At 39.7% G+C, this 22,904-nt stretch overlaps 1 protein-coding gene across 6 annotated transcripts in view; it reads left to right on the top strand.

Moving 5' to 3' along the window:
* Positions 1-22,904, top strand: part of CFAP54 (cilia and flagella associated protein 54) — a 157,628-nt gene that overhangs the window by 83,583 nt on the left and 51,141 nt on the right. For all 6 annotated transcript variants that reach the window (XR_006104082.1, XR_006104081.1, XM_042468528.1 and 3 more), the window contains 9 exons: positions 876-1,024; positions 4,521-4,748; positions 5,632-5,855; positions 5,943-6,075; positions 7,757-7,844; positions 10,011-10,160; positions 17,981-18,181; positions 19,392-19,479; positions 20,810-21,016. Coding sequence is in view for 4 of the 6 variants with exons in the window: in XM_042468528.1 (XP_042324462.1) it covers positions 876-1,024; positions 4,521-4,748; positions 5,632-5,855; positions 5,943-6,075; positions 7,757-7,844; positions 10,011-10,160; positions 17,981-18,181; positions 19,392-19,479; positions 20,810-21,016 (1,468 nt within the window). In the remaining 2 variants the exon portion in view is untranslated. The remainder of the gene's footprint in view (positions 1-875; positions 1,025-4,520; positions 4,749-5,631; positions 5,856-5,942; positions 6,076-7,756; positions 7,845-10,010; positions 10,161-17,980; positions 18,182-19,391; positions 19,480-20,809; positions 21,017-22,904) is intronic.

Genomic DNA, 22,904 nt, shown 5'->3' with positions numbered 1-22,904 from the left:
GAGCAGATCTGGGGATAATTCCCCACATTTTTTTTTATCCAGCTATCACTTCCTCAGAAAAACCATCTATACAGCTTGCAGCTAACCCTATGCTCCATGTTTTCAAATGCTCCATCTCTGTGCTTTGACAAAAAAAAAAAAAAAAGTTCTGTGAATGGTAGAGTTTGTATGTGGTTTGAGGCAAGTAGTTGTATAGTCGCTGGGAGATGAAATAGCAAAATTAGAGTAGTTGTCAGTGAGTAAAAGAGTATGGCAGGATACATTTAGATCAGAATCTTATAACTTGAAGAATAAAAGGATGTGGGATAGGGTGGAGATGGCTTACTTTCCTTGGTGATATATTTTCAGACTAAAGGACAGAAAAAAATCTGAAAGTTACGTAGAAGAAAGGGGAAAGTGAGTGTTCCCCCATAGCATCTAGTCTGTTTTTCCTAAAAGTTTTTGCTTTCTCTCTTGGTATGTTTTCATTTCATTTCTCTTATCAGATCACCTTGGCAGAAGATCCTTAGTGCTCTCAGACAGAGCTTCCTGGCTTCTAATAGAGTATTTTCCCCAAGTTACATTGATCCAGCTGATTCTGATTACATGAACAGAAATCATTCTTGAGTTTATTGATTAACACATTCATTGAATTGTGGATTTGGATATTATTCCATTAAAACTGAATCATATGTGTTATTTGTAATGTATTTCTCAGGTACGATTGCACCTGTAACTTAAGTATTAGCATATCAGCATAAGGATAAGAGTATAAAGATTACTTTTTACTATGAGCAAATATTGTTTTGGCAGAAACTAATTTGGACAGAACCTTTACTAATTACAGGCTCTCTCATACCTTAATTCAAGAAATTGATGCCTTACTTTTGTTTTAGACACAGATTACTCTTCTGAACATTCTACAAGAGATACTCCTCGATCAGGTCAAGGATATCATACCATCAAGGAACGGGAAAAAGCTCTCTGCTACACTGCTATGATGGATCACTTCCCTAAGATTTTTCTTCATTTTAGAAGAGCTGTGGTAATGCTTTCTTGTTTTACTCATTTATTTTTCTCTATCAACTTTTAGTGGGGGAAATCAGTATTGGTTACAAATACTTTTTGTAAATTATCTTTCTCTTTGAGGTATTAGTGAGGTCCAAATCAGTGTGCGTCTGACTCTTAAAACCTCAGAGGTTCCTGGGAAAGCTCAGCAAGACTCCATCTGCTCTTGCACATTATTATTTTATTTTCTTATATCCCACTTTTCTTCTTCGTGGTGTCTGCGAATCACATAAATTGGGTTATTCCGCACCTACGCAGTAAGCTTCGGAAACTTCTTAGGGCTATTAGGAGCATTTTGGCCCAATATAGGGACTCAAGGCGATGAACAACAAGCATAAAACAATACAATTTAAAAACAGTACAACAATATTAAAAGATATAAATATAAAATTAAAAAAACAATTAAACAATTTTAAGCGTTAAAGCAGCTATAAATTAAAATATAACATGTTAAAATACAAACCATTACATTTTGTATTGCACAACATTAAAAACCTAGTCCTTATCAGTTTGCAAAGACCTGCTGGCACAAGAATGTCTTTATCTGCTGCCAGAAGGATAACAGGGAGGGCGTTCCAAACCTTGGGAGCAACAACTGAGAAGGCCCTGTCTCTTGTTCCCACCAAACACACCTGAGAGGGTGGTGGGACAGAGAGAAGAGCCTCTCCTAATGATCTCAATACTCTGGGGGGCTCATACAGGGAGATATGATCTTTCAGATAACCTGGACCCAAGCCATATAGGGTTTTATAGGTCAAAACCAGCACTTTGAATTGTGCCTGGAAACGTACTGGCAGCTAACAGAGCTGTTGCAACAAGGGAGTTGTATGTTCCCTGTAGCCAGCTCTAGTTAAGAACCTGGCTGCAGCTCTTTGGACCAGCTGAAGTTTCTGAGCATTTTCAAAAGCAAACCCACGTAGAGCACATTATAGTAATTCAGATGGGATGTAATCAAGGCATGTACCACTGTGGTCAGATCTGACTTCTCCAGGAATGGGTGCAGCTGGCGCACAAGTTTTAGCTGTGCGAAAGCACTCCTGGTCAACACCGATACCTGGGCTTCCAGGTTCAGCACTGAATCCAGAAGTACCCTCAAACTAAGACCTGAGTTTTCAGGGGGAGTGTAGCCCCATCTAACACAGCCTGAATCATTATTCCTAGATCTGTCTTTCGACTGATTAGGAGCACTTTTGTCTTGCTTGGATTACCTTTCAATTTATTTGGCTTCATCCGCAGCCAGATGCCAGTTTAGGACAGAAACAGCTTCCTTGGAATTGGGTTAAAAGGAGTGATAGAGCTGGGCATAATAAGCATACAGGTGACACCTTACTCCAAAACTCCAGACAGCCTCTCCCAGCAGTTTCATGTAGATGTTAAAAAGCTTAGGGGACGGGACTGAGCCCTGAGGGACCCCACAGGCCAATGGCCAAGAAGTCAAACAGGAATCCTTCACCACCTTCTGAAAACGTCCTTCCAAGAAACAACAGAGCCACTGTAGAACAGTACCTCCAAGCCCCATCCCAGAGAGGCGATCAGAAGGATACCATGGTTGAAGGTATTGAAAGCCACTATGAAGTCCAGTAAAATGAACAGGGACATGCTCCCCCTGTCCATTTCCCTGCGTAGGTCATCCACTAAGGTGACCAAAGTGGTTTCTGTCCCATAGCCAGGTCTGAAACTAGACTGACATGGCTCTAGATAATCCGTCTCATCCAGTAAACCCCTGGAGTTGAGAGGCCATCACACACTCCAGCACCTTGCCCCAAAATGAAAGGTTGGAAACTGGTCTGTAATTATCTAGTACAGTAGGATCCAGAGAAGTTTTTTTTAAGTCTTACCACAGCCTCTTTTAGGCATGTTGGAACCCCGCCTTGCTGTAAAATGGCATTAATCACTTCCCTTACCCACTCCACCAGTCTTCCTTTGGCCTGTTTAATTAACCAGAAAGGCCAAGGGTCTAGTATACATGTGGTGGCTCTCACCTCTCCAAGGATCCTGTGCAGTCATCAGGCTGCACAAATTGAAAAGTATCCATCAATACAGGACGAGCTGGAGTCAAAGTTACACCCACTGAACCTGTATCAACTCCAGCGTCTAAGTCAGAGCGAATCTGAACGATTTTATCAGCAAAATGGTAGGCAAATTCCTGACAGTGAGCTGCTGAGTGGCTTAAGTTCTCCTCAGGAACAGATTGTAACAGATCTCTGACCACATGAAATAGCTTAGCATGAACGATTCTGTGCAGCTCCAATAGTTTTAGTACAAAAAGCCTTTTTTGCTGCCTTTATTGCACTACCATATGTCTCCAGGTAGATTTTAGCCTGTTTTCGGTCGGATTCACTCTTGAATTTTCTGCTACTGTCACTCTAGTCTTCGTCTTGTTCGTTCCATTGCTGCCAGCTCCTTAGAGAACCAAGGGGCTAGTTTAGCTCGACTCCATGAGACGGGACTCTTAGGAGCGATCGTCTCAACTGCCCTGTTCATTTCTCCATTCCAGAGATCAACCAGTGCTTCCACAGTACCACCTGCCAAGGCAGCAGGAAATTCCCCAAGAGCCATCAGGAATCCATCTGGATCCATAAGCCTCTTCGGACAAACAGTCTTAATGGGTCCCCCAACCCTGCACAGGTTCTGACTTATAGCAAGTCTAAACCTGACCAGGAAATGATGTGTCCATGAAAATGAAACGGTAGAAAGCTCCTCCATTCCCAGATCATCATCATCCCTGCCTATACATAACACAAGGTCTAGAGTATGCTCAGCAGCATGACTGGGACCAGATACCACTTGGGCCAGTCTTCTTGGCTGTCCACAGTATCCTAAGTACTCCTGTCTTTGCACTTTCATCTTTGACCTTGTTTATTAACTGTTCCAATTCCTGAATGTCTTCTGCTAATATTATGGTGTCACCTGCATATCTTAGATTGGTAATGTTGCTTCCTCCTATCTTAATTTCTCTTTTGTCTGATTCTAATTCTGCTTTTCTTGTGATGTTTTCATCATATAATTTAAACAAATAGGGTGATAGGATGCAGCCTTGCCTAACCCCTTTTGCGATGTCCCCTAGCTACCTCCATATTCAGCAGTACAGTACATTGGCCTCAATGGCATTGGGAGGTTTTACAATGTCACTTCTGTTTGTCATATTGATTGATACATAGCTGAATACAAAAGTATGTAGGGGTTTGGGATTCTGGGCGTATGAGATGGTGCTTTGATGCCAGTTTTGTTTGTGTTTTATGAATGAAAATTGCACAAAAAATAAAAAGGGAAATTTTGGAAGGCTCCAGGGGGAGATGGGGGAGGGGCTTCAGGACAGTAAAAGTGGGTTTTGGTGGAGCTGCTGCAAGAATGAATGTTTAAGAGCAAAGGTTTAAATAACTGAACATAATTATTTCTATTTTAACGTTAAAGTTGTGAGAAGTATCTCCCTCCCACTCTTCAAATCTTTACTTTGTCGCATTTTGATGCAGGTTATTGCTCATCGTGGTGGCCATTGGACAATGCTTCAGAATGCATGCAGAGACCTTTGGAACTACACTCAGGAAGTACAGTCCATTATTAAACATTCACCATCTTTTCATGCACCATTTCCAATTACCAAGGAGCTTTTTCATAATACAATTTGGCTATCATATTATCTGGCGTCGGACGCATTGATTGACATGTTAGTTGATCTCCAAGCTAGTAATTCTATAAAGGTAATTAAAAAAAACCCCAACGTTGTATGCATATTGTATTATTTTTATTTTATAACCAAGATATAAGAGATTTAACAAAATTGTGTTCTCAAAGGAGAATTTAGCACTTCAAGAAAAGTTGGTTTACTAGTGGGACAGAAAAAATTGGTTCTTGATATACATTGAGAGATTTTGTGTAGGGCCCTTAGTGAATTGGGACTCTGCCACAGGCAGATATGTTCTGGAGTCCTAATTAGCATCATGGCCAAACGTAATAGCTGCCCAGTGGTAGAACAAGGATGAAGTTGTATCAGCAATGTTGATACTTTTTTTTTTTTGCATAATCCTGGGAGTTTGAGGCTGAGGGAAGCTATGAAGACTGAGAACAGACTGGGGGAATGAATATTCCTCTGTTATTAACCTGCTTGTGAAGTTCTAATAGCTATCAGCTGGGGAGAAAGGGTCACACTTGTGCACTTGTATATTCTTGGTTTGCTTCTTGCTATATAATTGTTGTCAGCCCACCTTCCATTGGCCATGCTGATGAGAGGAGCACCTTTGCCCAAGAGCTCCCTATTTATACAGCCATGGGGGATTGAATCATTGATCTATGACCATCTGTTTAAAATTAGTAGTTTGGAGGTATGTTTTACAGTTGATTTTGTGAGAGGATGCTGGTCCTCATTAGTGAAAGGGTCGGAATGCTTCTCTGCAGTATACTATTGGCTGCATCATCTGGCGTTAATAAAGCTTACTTCACAGTAGTCATGTGTGACAGTGTTCAGCATCAAACAAAGTCTTGGGGAGGCCTGGAACTACATTCAGTTCTGGAGTAGAACAGGACATAAACATCTGAATTTAGAAAGGTGGATTCCTGTCTTAATACTCTGTTTTCAATTCACAGATTATTGAAGCTGAAGGAGTTTTCTGTGTTCCAAGCTGTGTAGGAGGCATTGGTGATTATGATGGAGGTTCTAATCTTTCTTTCCAAAACCCATTTGATGATATGAATGTTGTTGATTTTCCTGGAGTACATAATGTAGTCCTTCGAACTATTGAGATTCTATTTCATTTGAAGAAATGGGAATCACTAGTATACATTGCCATGCAGTTTAACACGATTACACAGTAAGTATCATGCCAGATTCTTCCAAGTTATTTATCTGGAGTATGACTAGTTTTTTATTTAATATTTTAATTGTCTTCTGCTTTCAGTGAGAGATATACTGAGCAAGTTACTCCTTTAATGGTGTTTGCTCAGAGACAGTTGCAGGAAAAAATACAATTCAGTGATTCTGACAACCCACAGTCTTGCTTCAAACATCTTGTAACTAATACTGGAGAGAAGGTAAAAAATATTTTAGATATGAGAAAGTAGGTGGAAGATTGTATTTTAAATTGATTGTTGTTAATTGCTGCAGACTTCGATTTATGGCACTTCTATGGAGGAGAGATCTTCAAGTCACACTATTCAATAAACAGTATCAACAGTCCTGCTCAAGTTTTACAGACTTAGAGCCATGGATTTCTTGATTCAGTCTGTCCATCTGTAATTCTTCTTTTCCTTCTGTTTTCTACCATGCCAAGAATTATTGTCTTTCCTAGTTAGTCATGTCTTCTCATCATATGTCCATAACTACTACAGTCTCAGTTTAGTCATCTTGGCTTCTAGGGCTTGATTTGCTCTTGGACTAATCTAATAGCCTTTTTTACATTTAGGCATGTCTTAAATTCCTTTTTGGAAATTATTCTGTATTAACTGTGATAGCATGGGTCATTTGCAAAAGCTCCCAGTCAGCAATAGACAAATCCACCTATTTTCAGCCTATGTAACTTCTAAGCGTTTTCTCATATAAGTCTGTTCCATTCTGCTTATCAGTTGATCTGTGGCTATTTCCAAATTGAGTCATTTTTAATTTCCTTGTAATTTTAAAATTATTTTCAAATTTTCCCCACAAGATTAGTGCTCATTTTTTGGTACTGGAAAAAATCCACACTGATAGCTTTATAAAGAGCCTATAGAATTAGAACTAGTCCTCTTGATTTTTTTTTAAATTAAAATTTTAAGGAGGCTTTGGGGGAGAAATTCAAAATGAGAAGATGGTAAAGGCACTGGATATACTTACATCCAATGCCAGAGTCCATGTCACAAGCAAGACATCCGTAAATGAAGCAAAACATATTTCTATTATAAAAAATTATTAACATTGGAAAATACAATTTTTTAAAAAAATAAAGAGTTCTTTTCTAGTAGGGACAAAAAAGTAGGAATATGAGGAGAACAAGCCCCAAACAGTCTGTAATTAGCAAAACATAATTTTGATTTCAGAAAAAAAAAAGTGGTGTGCACCACACAGAAACCCTTCACTATAGAAACATATTTGGTGTCTTTGGATAAACCCTATGATTAAAAACAGAAACACATGAAAATTAACACAGAAATATTTATTTGAATGATATTTTAAAATGAATCTCTCTCAAAATGCTTTAAAATATTTTAATGTGAGTTTTCAAGTAGAGGTATCAAAACAGGAGGTTGTAAAAACCTGGATATAATTAATGATGCAATCTTGTGCAAAATCATCTAAAACTAAGGCCCATTGTACATAATGAGACTTACGTGCTGGCCAATTGGCCGTAATAAAGTAATAATAATAATAATAATAATAATAATAATAATAATAATAATAATAATGAGACTTATTTTTGATGAGACATACATAGGATTATGTTGTAACATTTAATCTTTTATTGTCAAATCAGATGAGATGCTATAATAATTTGCAAAACCAAATTTCTGAGCATCCCTGCTTCCTGGGACTGCATATGTACATCTTGTTATTATGAATGTAAGATAATGAACATTGGTTTTATTCATGTTTACATGTCCTTACATTTTTCAATTACAGCTGAGATTTAATAACATTTTTAGAAGTCAAATTTTAAAGATTTAATAGCCTGGGTTTTAGTTATCTTAATTTGAAAGTTTTGTTAGTAAACATAACCATTTCACAAACATTCTCTCTTAGGTGTGTTGCAGAGATTTTATTGCAAAACGACTACATTCAATTGCCAAATGCAGTGAAGCAGCTGATGAAGAATATTTTTATAGTTCAGGTCAGAATACATACATTAACTTAAGTTTCGTATATCAACCAAGGATTTCCTCGTCATGTCCTTTTGGACTTTAGTTGCTGTGTGCTTTCAAGTCATTTTTGACTTATGGCAACCCTAGTTTCATGGGGTTTTCTTGGCATATCTCTTCAGAGTGGGTTTGTTCTTGCCTTCCTCTGAGGCTGAGAGTGTGTGAATTGCTCAAGGCCACCCAGTCGGTTTCCATGGCCGAGCCAGGATCTGAACCTTGGTGTTCCAGTGTCCTCGTCCAATGCTCAGATCACTGCAACATGCTGAAGATTATATAATTTAATTTTTGTGTAGTAATGGGCTACACCTCAATCAAGAACAGATCATATTAACCACAAATATTAGCACAACAGAAGGCCAGCATGGTTTAATAGCTTGAGTGTTGGACTAGGACTCTGGAAGTCTAGGATTTAAATCACCATTTTGCCATGGAAACTCATGGCCAAATTACACTCTCCTAGCCTCAGAGGAAGGCAATGGCAAAGTCCCTCTAAATAAAACTTGCCAAGAAAATACCATGATAAGTTTGTGTTAAGGTCAACTTAAATCAGAAGTGAATTTAAGGTACACAAACACACACATTAGCACAGTGTAGTACAGGGGTAGGCAACCTTTTTGAGCCGGGGGCCGGGTTGCTGTCCCTCAGACAACTGGGGGGCCGAAGCCAAAAAATAAATAATAAATAATTAAAAAAAAATTAAATATATAAATAAACCAGGGCAAATGTAGGACAAAATTTTCAAATGAAAGACACTTTTTTAAAAAAAAAAATGGAGGACATGCGAAAAAATTTGCTGATTTTTTAAAAAATGTTAATATAAATGCATGCTTCTGAGGCTTCTATAGACAATTGCCCCCCAAAGGCCCTGGCGGCAATCGGCGGCAGGACCGGGCTGGGGCCGGTCCCAAGGCCTTGCCGGGCCGCATCCGGCCCGCGGGCCGCAGGTTGCCTACCCCTGGTGTAGTATAACAAGTAGTAAACCTTAATCTAAATGTTTTTATCGGAATAAATCAGAAAAAACTGTGTCTCATTTAATCTTAGAATCTACTGAATTTATTGTCTCTGTCTTCATCTTTTCCCCCAAGATATCTACTTTAAAGTTTACTATTATCTGTATTTTGGGTGGGGCGGGAAAGAATTAAACTGGATATTGGTGCTGTGACTTCAGTGGAGCTTCTGAGTATTTGCTGAAGAGGCAAATGGGTTTATCCATCTGAACTAAAATTTCCTGGAGTACAGTAAGATCTTCCTCACCTCATACTGATTCAGTTTAGAAGAAGCCTTTTCATCAAAGGTAATTTGTGTTAGTTTGGATTGGGACTTGCAGTGCACCAGAGCATTTGAATTTGATCCTCATGAAGCAAGGCTGAGACTTCTTACTCACTGTATCATCATGATGAAATTACTGCCTTTGCCTTTGCTGTGAAGTTTATCACCAAGAAAACACCTTGATAGATTCACCTTAGGGTTGCCATAAGTCAGAACCAATTTGAAGGCACACCACAATAAGCCACCTACATAGTCACTGGAAGAAACCATCCTTACATGAGGAACCAATTGGGGCCTTGCTGACTAATGTTCCGGATATAGATCCACAGCCTCACTTATCCCACTGAGTAGTTCCCTTGCCTTGGCTTGCCCCCATGTCCTTGTTTGCTTAATGTGGAAAGTGATCCTCAATATCTATTAACTGATGTCAGCAACTTCTGGCCATTTCGATCTTGGTTTGCTGCAGAAAAGGATCATCTAACTGTAGCCTGTCTTGAAGCTCAGGCAAACCCTGACAGGCCGTAGTGCAGAGGAAAACAAACATTTTTTTTCTTGCACCAATGTATGATGACCAATTGTGTCATCTGTTATTGTATATCTGTGTTTTCAAATGTAAAATTAAAACATTGGAATACTTTTTTGACTATATGCATCACATGTATGGAATCTCCGGACAGCAGCCTTTACGAAACTTCTAAAGAGCTTATATTTCAGTGATAGCCTCTCACCCCAATAAGCACCTTCACAAAATGTTGTCTCCTCCTTTGACAGCATCATATGGATAACCTTTATAGATTGAGGTAAGTGTATTGAATTGTTTTGTTTTCTGCTACTCTGCCAAGTTACCTCAAAACCTACTTTCATTTCAGATACAAAAGCAAGAGCATTGGTTTCTGTTCCCTTGGATGTATCTGATACATTGAAATGTTTCAATGAAAGCCTAGAAAAAGCAAAACACTACAGCAGATGCCTTAAATATAGTAGGAAACTACTTTCACTGTATCTTGCTCACACACAAGGCAAGTATTTGTTGTAATTTCTCTTCAATAACAATACTTGATCCTTTTTCTGGAGGTTACTTTCCTTCTGAAAATGGCTTCAACTTTTCATTTGTCTTAGCAGCTCTCACTTCCAACTTTCTTCCTAAACCCAACAACTGACAACGAGCAAGTTTAGTATACATTAGAAATCACATGTGCCCTGGCCTATGTTGACCAGACAAAGCATTTCAGGAAATCCTCTAGACACTTTGGGGCTGTACAGACCGGCACTTTGTGCCAGTCTGTACACACGGTGAGGGCTGAGCGTCTGTATGCTTGAAGCCCTTACCATGCAGCTTAGCTATCATTATGCCGTGTGCCATGATGATGCACATCAGGCACAGTGCCCAAACGGCGCTGCGTGGAAGGGGCATCATGATGCTGCACTACAGCACTTATGATGCCCCTTCCAGGAAGCTGCTTAGAGTGGCTTTTGCTCCCTACAGGGAGCAGATTGGTGCTGATGTGTGCAGCTGCTGTGGCACTGATCTGGAGCAAAATGGGGCAGCATCCCGCCGCCCATCTGTACAGCCCCTATGTCTGCTACAGAATTCATAAGTAAGGTTCTTCATCGTGGCCTCTGAATCACACAAATAGGGTTTCCTGCACCTGCACAGAGACATTCGGAACCTTCTAGAATCGCTAGGGAAGACTTTTTTGGCAGTGGCTCCACCCACCCCTAGTGTTCTTGCTCTTTTCCCTCAGTTCCTTTTTGTCTGCTGATTTTTGTAGAATCGTTTTCATTTCTGGTTATGACGGTTTTTCAACAACAGATTTGACTTTGACTACTCTCTTTCTTTTTGGATTTGGGCATTGATATAATGTTTTTGTGGTTTTTGACAGCTTGACTTCGACTACTCTTGTTTCACAATTTGGATTCTGTTTGACGTTGTTGGTTTGACACAGACATTTAGACAAGGCTTCCGTTAGCAAGTATGGCCCCTTAATCCATATCCTTCAAATGTTGTGAAGAATGTGGGGCGAAAATTCCAGGCCAGGAAAAACACTCTGGTTGCTTGCTCTGTCTTGGCAAGAGGCACAGTATACAAACTTGCCACCATTGTAGGGCTTTCACTTCTAAGGCTTGAAAAAATTGCCTTTCTAGACTTCAGGCGATTCTATATGAAAGTGCTTTGAAGCCGCATGTGACTCCCACAATAAACTTTTCTATGCCCCTACCATCTCTGGTCCCGAGAATGCCTTTGATGATGGAATCGAGTCATCATCGCAATGATTCCATTCTCCCTAGCTCTTCGAAATCGAGCCATGACGCCTCTTCCTTGGCCAAACATTGGCTCAAACCCAAGGCAGCTGCTTTTGGTCTTCGAGTGGCGAACTATTCTGTTTGTATGAGAGCCTATCAACAACATATTTGGAAGAGAGTCCTTCCTCTCTTTGACAAGCTCACAGGGGAAGACCAGTGCCTGGCTCAGGCCCTCCAATCCAAGGCACATTGTCTTGGAGTCCAGCAAATCAACTTTGCTTGTCACTCTGCAGACTATGCATGCTTCAGATCTCTCTCTTCAGGTCTGAGATGCTATTGGGGACATGCCTTTTGATGACTCCGGCCTATTCCAGAAGAAAGCGGATAAAAAGCTGAAGTTCACACATAAAATGATTACATCATGAAAATATGGCATATCCTCTTCCTTGCCGCACTTCACTCTGCACCATTGATTGGGCTATTCTATGGGCAAATGAGGTCCTACATCCCTTTGGGACAGAGGAGACAATGGTGCTTTATAGACGGGCCCTATTGGGAGCCGTCGTTATGTGCGAGGGGAGGCACTTCCTGATGCACCTTGCCCCTTGCACGTAATGAGGGCGTCAAAACGGCAGCGCCCTATACAGATGGGCACCGCCATTTTGACATGATGAACCCCTAGAGTCTGCATGTCTCAGCGCCCTTGTGACGTCGCAAGGGCACCATTGGCGCCTTGCGGTGTCACAACGGCACCGGAAAAAGAAGCCGCTTTTTGCGGCTTCCTTTTGTTGCGCGGGGGAGCCGAGTGGTTTGTCCGCTGTGGCTCCCTTGTGCAGCAAACAAGGGCAGCGGCAGACCGCCCTTTTGGGCAGTCTGTAAAATGTCAATGATTTCCTTCCCAATCTTCCTCCTCCTCTGGCATATGTAATACAAACCAGCCTCAATACCAACTATCCTTCAAGATAAAGGATGACCAAGGTAAAAAGCGCCTGTGACTTTCTTCTTGTGTGCACTCCCCATCTATGTCTCTTTTGGACATAGATTAGCCCGTTATGTTACCGAATGGGCCTCCATTACATCAGACTCCCGTGTGTTTAACATCACTGACAAGGGCTATACCCTTGAATTTGAAGAAATTCCCCCTATGGGGATCTTACAGGTTACACTCTCCTCTGACACTCTATTCTATGAAGTGTGCAACTTCTCAATAAGGGGCACTATTGAACTGATACCCATCTCTTGAATTCGACTTTGTTTCTTTTCACGTTACTTCATTGTGTCCAAGTGGGATGGAGGCCTCTGACCCATGCTGGACTTGGACCATTTGAACTCTTGCATTCCTTACAGACAGCTCCATATGATCCTTGATCCTTCCTCTTTTGCAGAAAGGAGACTGGTTTGCTACCCTTGACCTCAAGGATGCCTACTTCCATGTAGGGATCCGAGATTGCCAAAGAAGATTCCTGGCATTTGCAGTGGGGCGGCATCTTTATCATATTTGAGTCTTCCCTTTAGGCCTGTGCATAGCTCCAGGGTTTTCACAAAAACTGCCTTCCTTCATCAGCACGGTATAGCTGTATTTCCATACCCGGACAATTGGCTCTTTACAGCTCCCTCCAGGCAAACTCTGGTTTGTGACATTGACTTTGGCCTTATAGTTAGTTTTAGGATTAATTGTATTATTTTTATACAATTCAGTCCATCTTCAGTCCATCTGCCTTGGTCCAGGCCTCGGAGGTTGAGAGGAACTGCTGGACCTCTTACCCTTTCCCGTCACCACTCCCTTCTCCTTCTGTGTCATGTCTTTTTAGATTGTAAGCCTGAGGGCAGGGAACTGTCTAACTAAAAGGATTGCATGTACAGCGCTGTGTAAATTTACAGCGCTTCATAAATAAAGGTTAATAATAATAATAATAATAATAATAATAATAATAATAATAATTTATGTATTTCACATCTATTTTATTATTGATATATGGGTTTTAACGGACTGTAATCCCGCCTCGATCCATCTGGGAGAGGCGGGAAAATATAAATAATAATAATAATAATAATAATAATAATAATAATAATAGTTGTTGTTATTATTATTATTATAGTCAATGAGGCCAAGTCCAACCTTTCTCCATCTTAAGAGTTTATTGGAGGGATGTTGGATTTGAGGCAGGCACTGGCATACCTTTGTAGGACAGGTTTAATTCTTTTTCCTGAGTGGTGCAGACATGCACCTGACACAGAAGAACCCCTGGCCCACATGGTACAGGTCCCTCTAGGCCGTATAGCCTCCACCACTTCTGTCACTTCTTGGTCCCGGCTTCGATTCTGACAACTCCATTTTTGGTTCCTCTCTGTTGTTGACACTCTTCGAGACTTTCCGTTCAAAAGACTCACAATCCCAAGATTGTAAATATTTTGGTGGCTGGACCCCACCAATGTGTGCATGGGGATGCAAGACGCTGCCTTCCTATTCAAGTGGACATGAAAACTGTTGTACACTTTCCCTCCATTCTCATCACCAGAGTTGTGGTAAAGATGAGATGGGACAAATCAGATGCATCCTGATCACCCCTTGGTGGCTGAGACAGCCATGGTTCGCTCCCATCCTCCAGCTGGCTCACAAGGAGTATCTCTGTTTATCCTTGCAGCCCTACCTTATGACAGTACTTGGAGATCGGGTTTGACATCCAGACCTGGAGATGCTTCACTTTGTCGCTTGGTGAATTCGACCATCACTTCCTTGCCCAAATCTGTACAAACTGTAATGCAAGCCATCAATGCAAAAGTCCTACCGTCTCAAATGGACCAAATTTCTGGCATTCCTAGCCAAGAAGGATCTGTCCCCTTCTCAGGTCCAAGTTCTGGACTTCCCAATGTCTCTAGCAGAAACTGGACTCTCCATTTCTTCTTTAAAGTGTTATTTGGTGGTCATTTGTGCCCACGACCAGTTCAGCGGTCACCCATCTTTCTGTCAAGTCCCTCTAATCAAAAAATTCCTCAAAGAGTTTGTTAACCTCCATCCTCCTGCTTCCGCACCGATGCCGGCATGGAGTCTTGAATTGGTCCTAACACAACTTTCCAAACAACCCTTCAAACCAATTGCTACAGCTTACTCAGGCTCCTCACCTGGAAGACTTCATTCCTTGTTACCATCACCTCAGCCTGGCATGTTGGTGTACTTTGTGCACTCTGTCTGGTCCAGCCTTCCCTTCATTTTCACAAGGATAAAGTTATTCTCTGTCCAGACATCATTTTCCTGTCCAAGGTGGTGTCTTCATTCCATTTGAGCCATGACATAGTTCTACCTACCTTGGCTCTGAATCCGAACACTGGTACCAAGTGCTTTTTGCATTCGTTCAACGTCTGAAGAGCGCTCGCATTCTATGTCAACTGGACTTCAGATCTGAGATGATCCAAGAGACTGTTCATTTGTTACTCAGGTTAGAAATTTGGCCTTCCAGTCACGCTTCAGCGTTTCTCAAAATCGGTGACTGCTACCATTCATTTAGCCTATGAACTTTCTGGGAAGACTCCTCCCACTCAATTTCGATCATACTCTTCCAGGGTGGTAGCGCTGTCCTCTGCTTTTCTCAGTGGAGTGCCCCTACAGGACACCTGTAAAGCTGCAGCCATTTACAGTACTGTACTTTCATCTTTTACTACAGGCTGGATACCAGAGCTAGGAATGATGAAGCTTTTTGGAGGGCAGTGTTGCTTTCTGGTGTGAACTAAGGTTTGTTTGTTGCATGCTTCTTATTTATTGTTTAATAAAACATGTTTCTGGCTTACTACACATGGTGCTTGTCATCTCGGCACTCCCTCCTCCTGTGACTACAGCTGGCTAGTCTAACCCATTTGTGTGATTCTCAGAGACCACAATGAAGAAGGACAGGTTGCTTACCTGTAATTGTGGTTCTTTGAGTGGTCATCTGTGAATTTAGACAAACCCGCCCATCCTTCTCTCAGGTTGTGTCCTGCCCTTGCACATGTTCCCTCATTATGCTGCTCTGTGGCGTCCAGTTGGAACTAAGGGAAAAGAGCTGGAACGCTAGGGGTATATATAGGGTGGGTAGAGCTACCACCAAAAAGTCTTCCCTAGAAGGTTCTGAATGTCTCTGAGCAGGAAAACCCATTTGTGTGAATTCACAGATGACCACTCAGAGAATTAATGTTATAGGTAAGCAACCTGTCCTTATCAAGTTTCCTTGCAACGTATTTCAAAATGGATAGATTGTACCATTTCATTAGCCTCCCAAACTATATGTTTAAAGTCCATTCTCTTTTGTAAAAAATTGATTTTGTTAAGTATTTCTTTATTTTGTGCTTGATGTTTTAATTGCTCCTCGCTCTTTTTCAGTTCTTCTATTAACAGTCCTTGGTTTTTTTTGTCTTGTCTTTTTCAGTACACTTGCTCTCTGAATAAGTAAGCTTCTCACTACCACCTTACAAGTGTCCCATGTTGTTTTCATTAACATACCATCAGTGTCATTTTCTTCAAAAAAGATTTTTATTTCCTTTTTCATTTTATTAACAAAACTTGCATCTTTTAATAAGTCTTCCTTTAGTTTCCAATCATAATTGCCCTTATATTGTTCTTGTAAATACAACTCTATTAAATTATGATCTGAAAGGGTTCTAGGCATAATTTCCATCTTATTTACTCTTGCTATCAACTCTCTGAATATTAAAAATAAATCAATCCTTGAATGAGACTTGTGGCAGTCTGAAAAAAAGTAAAACCGCTTTTATTCTGATATTATTTAGGCAAAACATCTATAAGATCCTGATCTTTTATCAATTCAAACCCACTTACTGGAAATTTCCCTTGGTTATGTTTTATGGCTTTATCAGATTTTCTGTCTCTGGAGGACCTTATGATAGCATGGAAGCCCCCTGCTAATATGATATTGCTTTTATTGTAATCTAACAACATTTCATTTAAATAATAATAATAATAATAATAATAATAATAAAAAATAAATTTTTTATTTCTATCCCGCTTTTTTGCCAGGCAATCAAAGCAGCATACAACAGGTTAAAATACATCCATATATACATAATACCCCCTTAAAACAAGATTAAACAATGTAAGATTAAAAACTAAGAGCTAAATAAAAATCATCATAGGCAGAGTTCGCTGGATGAGAAGTCTTATTTGTGGCCGAGCATTTTATTCCGGGAAGGCTTGCCGGAAGAAATCCGTCTTAATGGCTTTTTTAAAGCTCTCTACAAATTGGAAGAAGGATCCTTTGTTTTCTAGTGGGGTGTATATGTTAGCAATGATTATTTTTTCCTCCCGTATTGTCACTTCCACTATTAAAATTCTATCTTCAGTATTTTTGTACACTTGTTTTGCTTAATATCTCTTATTTAGTTAAATTAAGTTAAATAATTTTTTTAAAAAAAATAAAGTCCATTCTTATTCCACAAGAGCTGTCTGCTTCCTCTGCATTTGTGGCTGGAATGCCATGTTAAGCAGCTACTTGGGGCCAGCCACTCATCATTGTAAAGCATTATAGACTTGATATTTGGGCCAGAAACTACCTTTTTGTTTGTTTGTCTGTGCTTCAGTCATCACGAGCATAATCCCTTTTCTTCCAGGTATGTCTAGTTTGCCAAGCTCCCAAGCTTAGATTTCCAAAATTCCAAGTTTTGATCCAGGAATAATGCTTATTTTGTTCCCTTTTCAATCCTCTGTCCTGCCTTTTATTATATTAATGATATTTCTGAACATTCTTGTATTTTAAGTTGCCAATGTTTAAGTAAAATTATAGTCTGGTTTTCTTCTTATTTGGGAACTTACTATTTCTCCTGTTTTCAAGTGGGAAAAAATGAATTTGTTACTAAAACATCTGCCTGAAAAAAGATAGAAATGAAAGTTCTTGTAAATCTGGCCCATTGTATGAAAAGTGTGTTTTGAACCCCTCTGAATGTGAGTTAAAAAACCGAGTTCAGTTAGCACCTATCTTAATTGTGAATAACTTGAGTATTTTAGAGCTAATTCCACATTAAAAATTCTTATCCATTCCTCTAACTACAGATTTTAACTACAATTATTTACCATTCCAAAAATTACATTTTTTTTCCAGGTTTAGTGAGGGGTTTTGGAATTGCAGAGGATTAAAGTACAATCGTAATTGGCCAAGATGGTCAAAGGCCAGTTGACCTGACTCTAGGCCAGTAGAAGTCTTGCTGAATTGAAGCCACTCTCAACCCAGATATGTTGCGAGTTACTTTTTACTACTTTTACCCTGTCTTAAGTTTGTCCTGGCATTGTAGTTTTATCATTGGTTTGAAAGAGGTCTTGATCTGGTGTAACTGAAATCCTCCCTGTCTAGTTCTTAGTTCTTTTTCTGGTTCATCTATTGGCAGGCCATGGCTAACATAGTAGTTCTACTGGTAGATTGTTTTTTGGCACATTTCTCAGATCATGTGTTAACAGAAAGCTCTGCTAGCCAAAAAACCTGACATATGAGTTATGATAGTATTGCCTGTCTGAGACGTTAACTTGTCCTTACAGTTAATCTGTGCCTCACTGTGTGGAATCATATCTTTTGGGCAGAATGTATTTAATAGTTTAATTATTTTTGTAATCTAGAACATTCTGAAAGGTTAAGCAGAACAAAAGAAGTGTCCTCACATGGAAAAGTGGGATTTATATTGGGAGCTGAATTGACATACCAACCAGAACCACCTGATCTTTCAGAAGAAACTTTTAGTTGCCTTGGTATGGTTCAAAGCAACGCCATTCCACGATCAAAACTGTCAATAGTAGTTGCTTCATATGAACACACACTTGGTAAGGTTATGCTCCAATTATTCCTTATTTGTTTAAAGCACTTTTTCGTGCTTTTCAGAGAGAAAAGGGGCTATCACACCTAAATATCACTTTAAAACAAGATGTTGGCATCTCTCAGACTTATAGCTTAAAAGACATGATGGAAAAGGAAGAACTGCAAGAGGAGAAAGAGGGGGGAGGAAAACAAATAAACTCAGGTAACAATGTTAATTGTATGGCAGGATCCAAGGTCATTCTGCTGATGGAGCTGTTTCCATTGCATTAGATGGTGTCCACCAGTACAGAGTTAGATTTAAGAAACAATTTCCTTGCATTCTGGGTAGAAACAATTCAGGAAGAGAAGAATCAAAATGGCTTCTCATCAGAAGCAAGGGTTTAGGTCAGCATACCTTCTTTCCCTGTGCTGCAGCTTATTATACATACATACCTATATTCATCTCTCTTAACTTGGAGAAGGTCCAGTTTTGGAACATAGCCTCTCAAATTTCCTAGCCTGCATCCAGGATAGTTTTTCTTTTGGAATTTCCTTTGGTCATCTCTTGATGAGATACAATTTATTCAGTGGTTTTTTATATCCAAATATTCCTTCAATTGTAGATGAGGTTTGTTTCCATAGATGAAAGCTAAATTCAGGCTTAAACACCATTTAATTAAGCTATTTTTTTTTAAAAAAAAGACTACTTGTTTCTTACAGGCCATTTTCTATTGAATTGACTTTGAATTATAAAAATGCCACATGCTTTGCCCACCTGCTCTTTTAAGCAAATGGACAACATACATTCTTATTTTTATGTTAATTTTTGTTAGTAGAAAAGAAATTGGATGAAAAATTAGCCCACGGTGATCAAGTTCCTTTAATACTGAAATCAGTTGATGACTGCTGATAGAATCATAGCCAAAAATGGGATCATGAAGAAACTCATGGGAACTTTGTGGGGTGAGAGGGAGGGTGTCTGTTGTGGGTGGATGGGATGAGACGGGACCCAAACAGCTGTTTTTCTCTCTCTGTGTGTATAGTGGTCTGGATTGCTCTGACCAGCTAGTTGGAGTTCTGCAAATTTTGTGGGTAATACACTATAAAAATAGCAATCCAAAATACTAAATGTAAGTTAATAATTATCTAACATAGTGATTCATTACTTACATAAATGTATTCAGTATTAAATGTATTACTTTTTAAATGTTTTCCCCTCAAACTGATGAAAAACAGAAGCACTGCAAACAAATAACCAGCAAGGCCTCAAGGTGCAGGCTTTCCATGAACTTGGAAATCTTCACTTTTCTACAGGAAACAAAAGGTATGTTGAGTGCAACAAATGAAAGATGATACAGTCTGCCCTCCTTATCCACAGATTTTTTATCCACGGATTCAAGCATCCACGGCACGGATTTTGTTATCCATGGGGGGTCCTAGAACCAAACCCCAGCGGATAACAAGGTCCCACTGTACTATCTGAAATTTTCAATTTTAATCTGATTAGTTAAAGGAATAAGTAAAAGTGTTGTAGAAAACCGGGATCTTAATAGCTTGGACCTTTGTCCATAGCTGACAGAACAGAGTTGATAAGAGGACCCAGAAATTTGCTAAGAATTCAGAGTTTATTATGCCGACAGAGACCCCATTGGAATTCCAATTCCAAAAGACAAACTGGGGCCATAACAGAAGAAAATGGCTGCCTTTATAGTAGTATAAACAAAGAGGTTCCTAATATACATTCTGTTGGCTGGTTCAAACTTTAAACATATAGTTTCTTCTTGCAATCAGAGCAAAGATACATGAATACATTAAAATATGCTTAAGGTACATTTGAAATATTCCATCACCCCAGCGTTACTCTAGCCTCCTTTCTCTTCCTGGGATGCTGTTTTCTTTGACTTATTAAGGCTTTCAGAGCAGTGCCAGGCACCTTGATGAGCCTCCAAAGGGTCATTTTGTCATTATTGGCCTCATAGAATCAGACACTCACCTGTTTTATTTCTTGTTCCTAATCCAAATCTTCCTACTGTTTTTGATTCTTCTTTGTTGCCAACTTTAGCATTCAAGTCTCCAGTGATTAGTTTGAAATCTTGTGATGGTATGTTGTCAGTTTCTTCCTGGCCTGTATCATAGAATCTCTCTATTTCCTCTTCATCTGTATCTGTGGTTGGTGCATATACTTGGATTATTGTGATGTTTATGGGTTTACCGTGAAGCCTTATTGATAATATATGGTTTGATTTTGAGTTGTATCCTATGAATGCTCTAGCTATATCTTTCCTTAGTATGAAAACCACCCCATTTCTTGTTTTCATTTCCTGAATAGATTACTATTTAGATGTCTGAGTCAAAGTGACCCATTCCTGTCCATTTTAACTCAGTCACATCTAGTATTGTTATATTCATGCATTCTGTTTCCTTCTTCACTATGTCTAGAAAAAGTTACTTTTTACCTTTTTGTTTAGAGTCCAAAAAGATAGTGTGTTTAACCATTTCAGACTGTCCCAGTTAAGTACTGTTTATCTGTATCTTGTGCATTATCCCCCAATTTCTGCACTTTGTGTTTTTTGAACCCATGGGACTTCCACATGAATTGTTCTCCATTTTAATATATGTCAGCAATATAATGGATTTTAAAAAATGTATTACAGAGCAGCTTTTAAATGCTGGTGCCAAGGCCTCGATGAAGTCCTCAAAATAGTTGATGCCCTTAATAACTGGCAAGAGTTAGATGGCTTGTCAGAGAATGACATTGGCAACTTGGCAAATGTGTCTCAGAAATGCTGTGAGAGATTTGTTTCTCGAGCTGGAATTTGGGGTTGTTTACAAGGAGCAATATTAGCAGCTAAAACAGCTCAGTGAGTATTTCTTTAATTTATTTTAATTATATATCTTTTTTGCACATACTTTGATGAATAATTCATCCATATGTCATTTATTAAAGATGGAATACTTCATATTATCAGAATATCAAAACAACAACAATATAGTAATGTCTTAATCAGTACTATGCAGTGTGATAGTTTGTGGGCTGGTGCCTGTGCATGAGTCATAGGCCGCTGGTCCATGGTGAGTTTCCAGGAAATCAGTAAACTGTTGTAGCCAATAGGCACAAATCTTGTGCTGATCCCTGGCATGATGGGGGGGGGGGGGGGAGTCCCTGCTGGTCCCCATATCAGATGGTTTAAGAAACACTGTGTTTGATTATATTTATTTTTCATCTTCATCAAAGCCACCTTGTACTCTTGTATCACTTGATGTTTTTACAAAGTTCAGCTGGGGAAATGTTAAATGTATATACTCAAAGTTGAGACATCCTACCAGGAAAATGCAACACATAAACCTAACATATAATAAAATGTTTTGGGAGATTTTTGTCCTCCTACTGCCCAGGAAGTTAGGGATTATGTGAACATATTTTTTTTAATCTAGTATGAATGGCCCTTGGCACCTCTTCCATTCATTCTGATCCTCACCCACACCAGTGCCTTTTCTCCCCATTTTCCTTCCTTTTCATTGGCTAGCAGCTGCTGGTTGGATGGTCCTTGTGATCTGTTCCAGCTCTATGGCCCTATACAGACAGCCAAAATAAAGCTGTTTCGAGTCACTTTGGAGGTATGGTATGATGCATGCGTCCTAAGAGTCTGGAAGCTGTACCAAAGCTGCACTCCAGTCCTTAGGACTGGAGCGTTGGACCAGCTTCTGGACTCTTAGGATGCATGTATCATTGAAACAGCATACCTCCAAAGTGACTTGAAGCAGCTTTATTTTGGCTGTCTGTATCAGGCCTATGATTCTATGATTCTATAAGCAGTTCTCACCTTTTGCTGCTGTTACTATACTCCATGACAACCACCAGATGGCCCCATTATGCCATGATTCCCTCAAACTGTATTCAAACTGATGACACAACCTTCTGTGTGTGTTGCATTTCTATTTGATTGTGACAAAAATTAAGCAAAAGATCTTGTTACCCAGCTTCTAAGGAGTCAGTAAGAGTTAGTTGAAAATTTCATGAGGAAGACAGAATATCTCTTCAGACATTTTCCTTCTTCCAGGGGGGAAAACACATAACAGTATGTTTGAAAAGCACAGGAACAATCTGTTCATCATTCCTTCAAAGAATCCTTAGGTACTACAGACACTGCTGTGGATAAAACTCATTGTATACATCTGACTGTACTTCCACAATGTAGTGGATCTTAATACTTTTGATACAGAATAAAGAAGATTCAGTCAGCACTGGATTTGTGTATAATGAAAACTTCCTTTGCTCTCTACAGTCATAGTGCTGGAATCTTCTTAAAGGTCACCCAGGCCTGAAACAGACAGGCAGGAAGCACTGTCCTCAGGCCAAAATTAGGATTTGGGAGCGCACAGCAACCGCACGCTCCCGTACCCTAACACATATGGATGGCACCATCCATACGTGGGTGCCATCCATATGACGCAAGTGCGGTGCCGTGGATGCATCACAGTGCTCCAAAGAGTCCATAATGATACATGTTTATTCTGTACTTTGCTAAAAGTGCTCCTAGCTGATGTTCCAGTAGCAGCCCTTTTATCTGAAACAGTAATGCCTAAATGTGGGAATGTCCCAATTAGATGCAGAGTAACATAGATCTGATAGGTATCAGAAGAAGGTCCATGAAGCAGCTGGCCTGGCTTTAACAGCCTTGGTCATGTCAACCATTTTGTGAAGCAGATTGGACCTTCCCTCAAACCATTCCAACATGAAAAGCTCTT

Source organism: Sceloporus undulatus, chromosome 5 (assembly GCF_019175285.1).
Source record: "Sceloporus undulatus isolate JIND9_A2432 ecotype Alabama chromosome 5, SceUnd_v1.1, whole genome shotgun sequence".
NCBI classification, from domain to species: Eukaryota; Metazoa; Chordata; class Lepidosauria; order Squamata; family Phrynosomatidae; genus Sceloporus; species Sceloporus undulatus.
The sequence above is the reverse complement of the archived record's forward strand: the minus strand, read 5'-3'. Positions and strand labels throughout refer to the sequence as shown.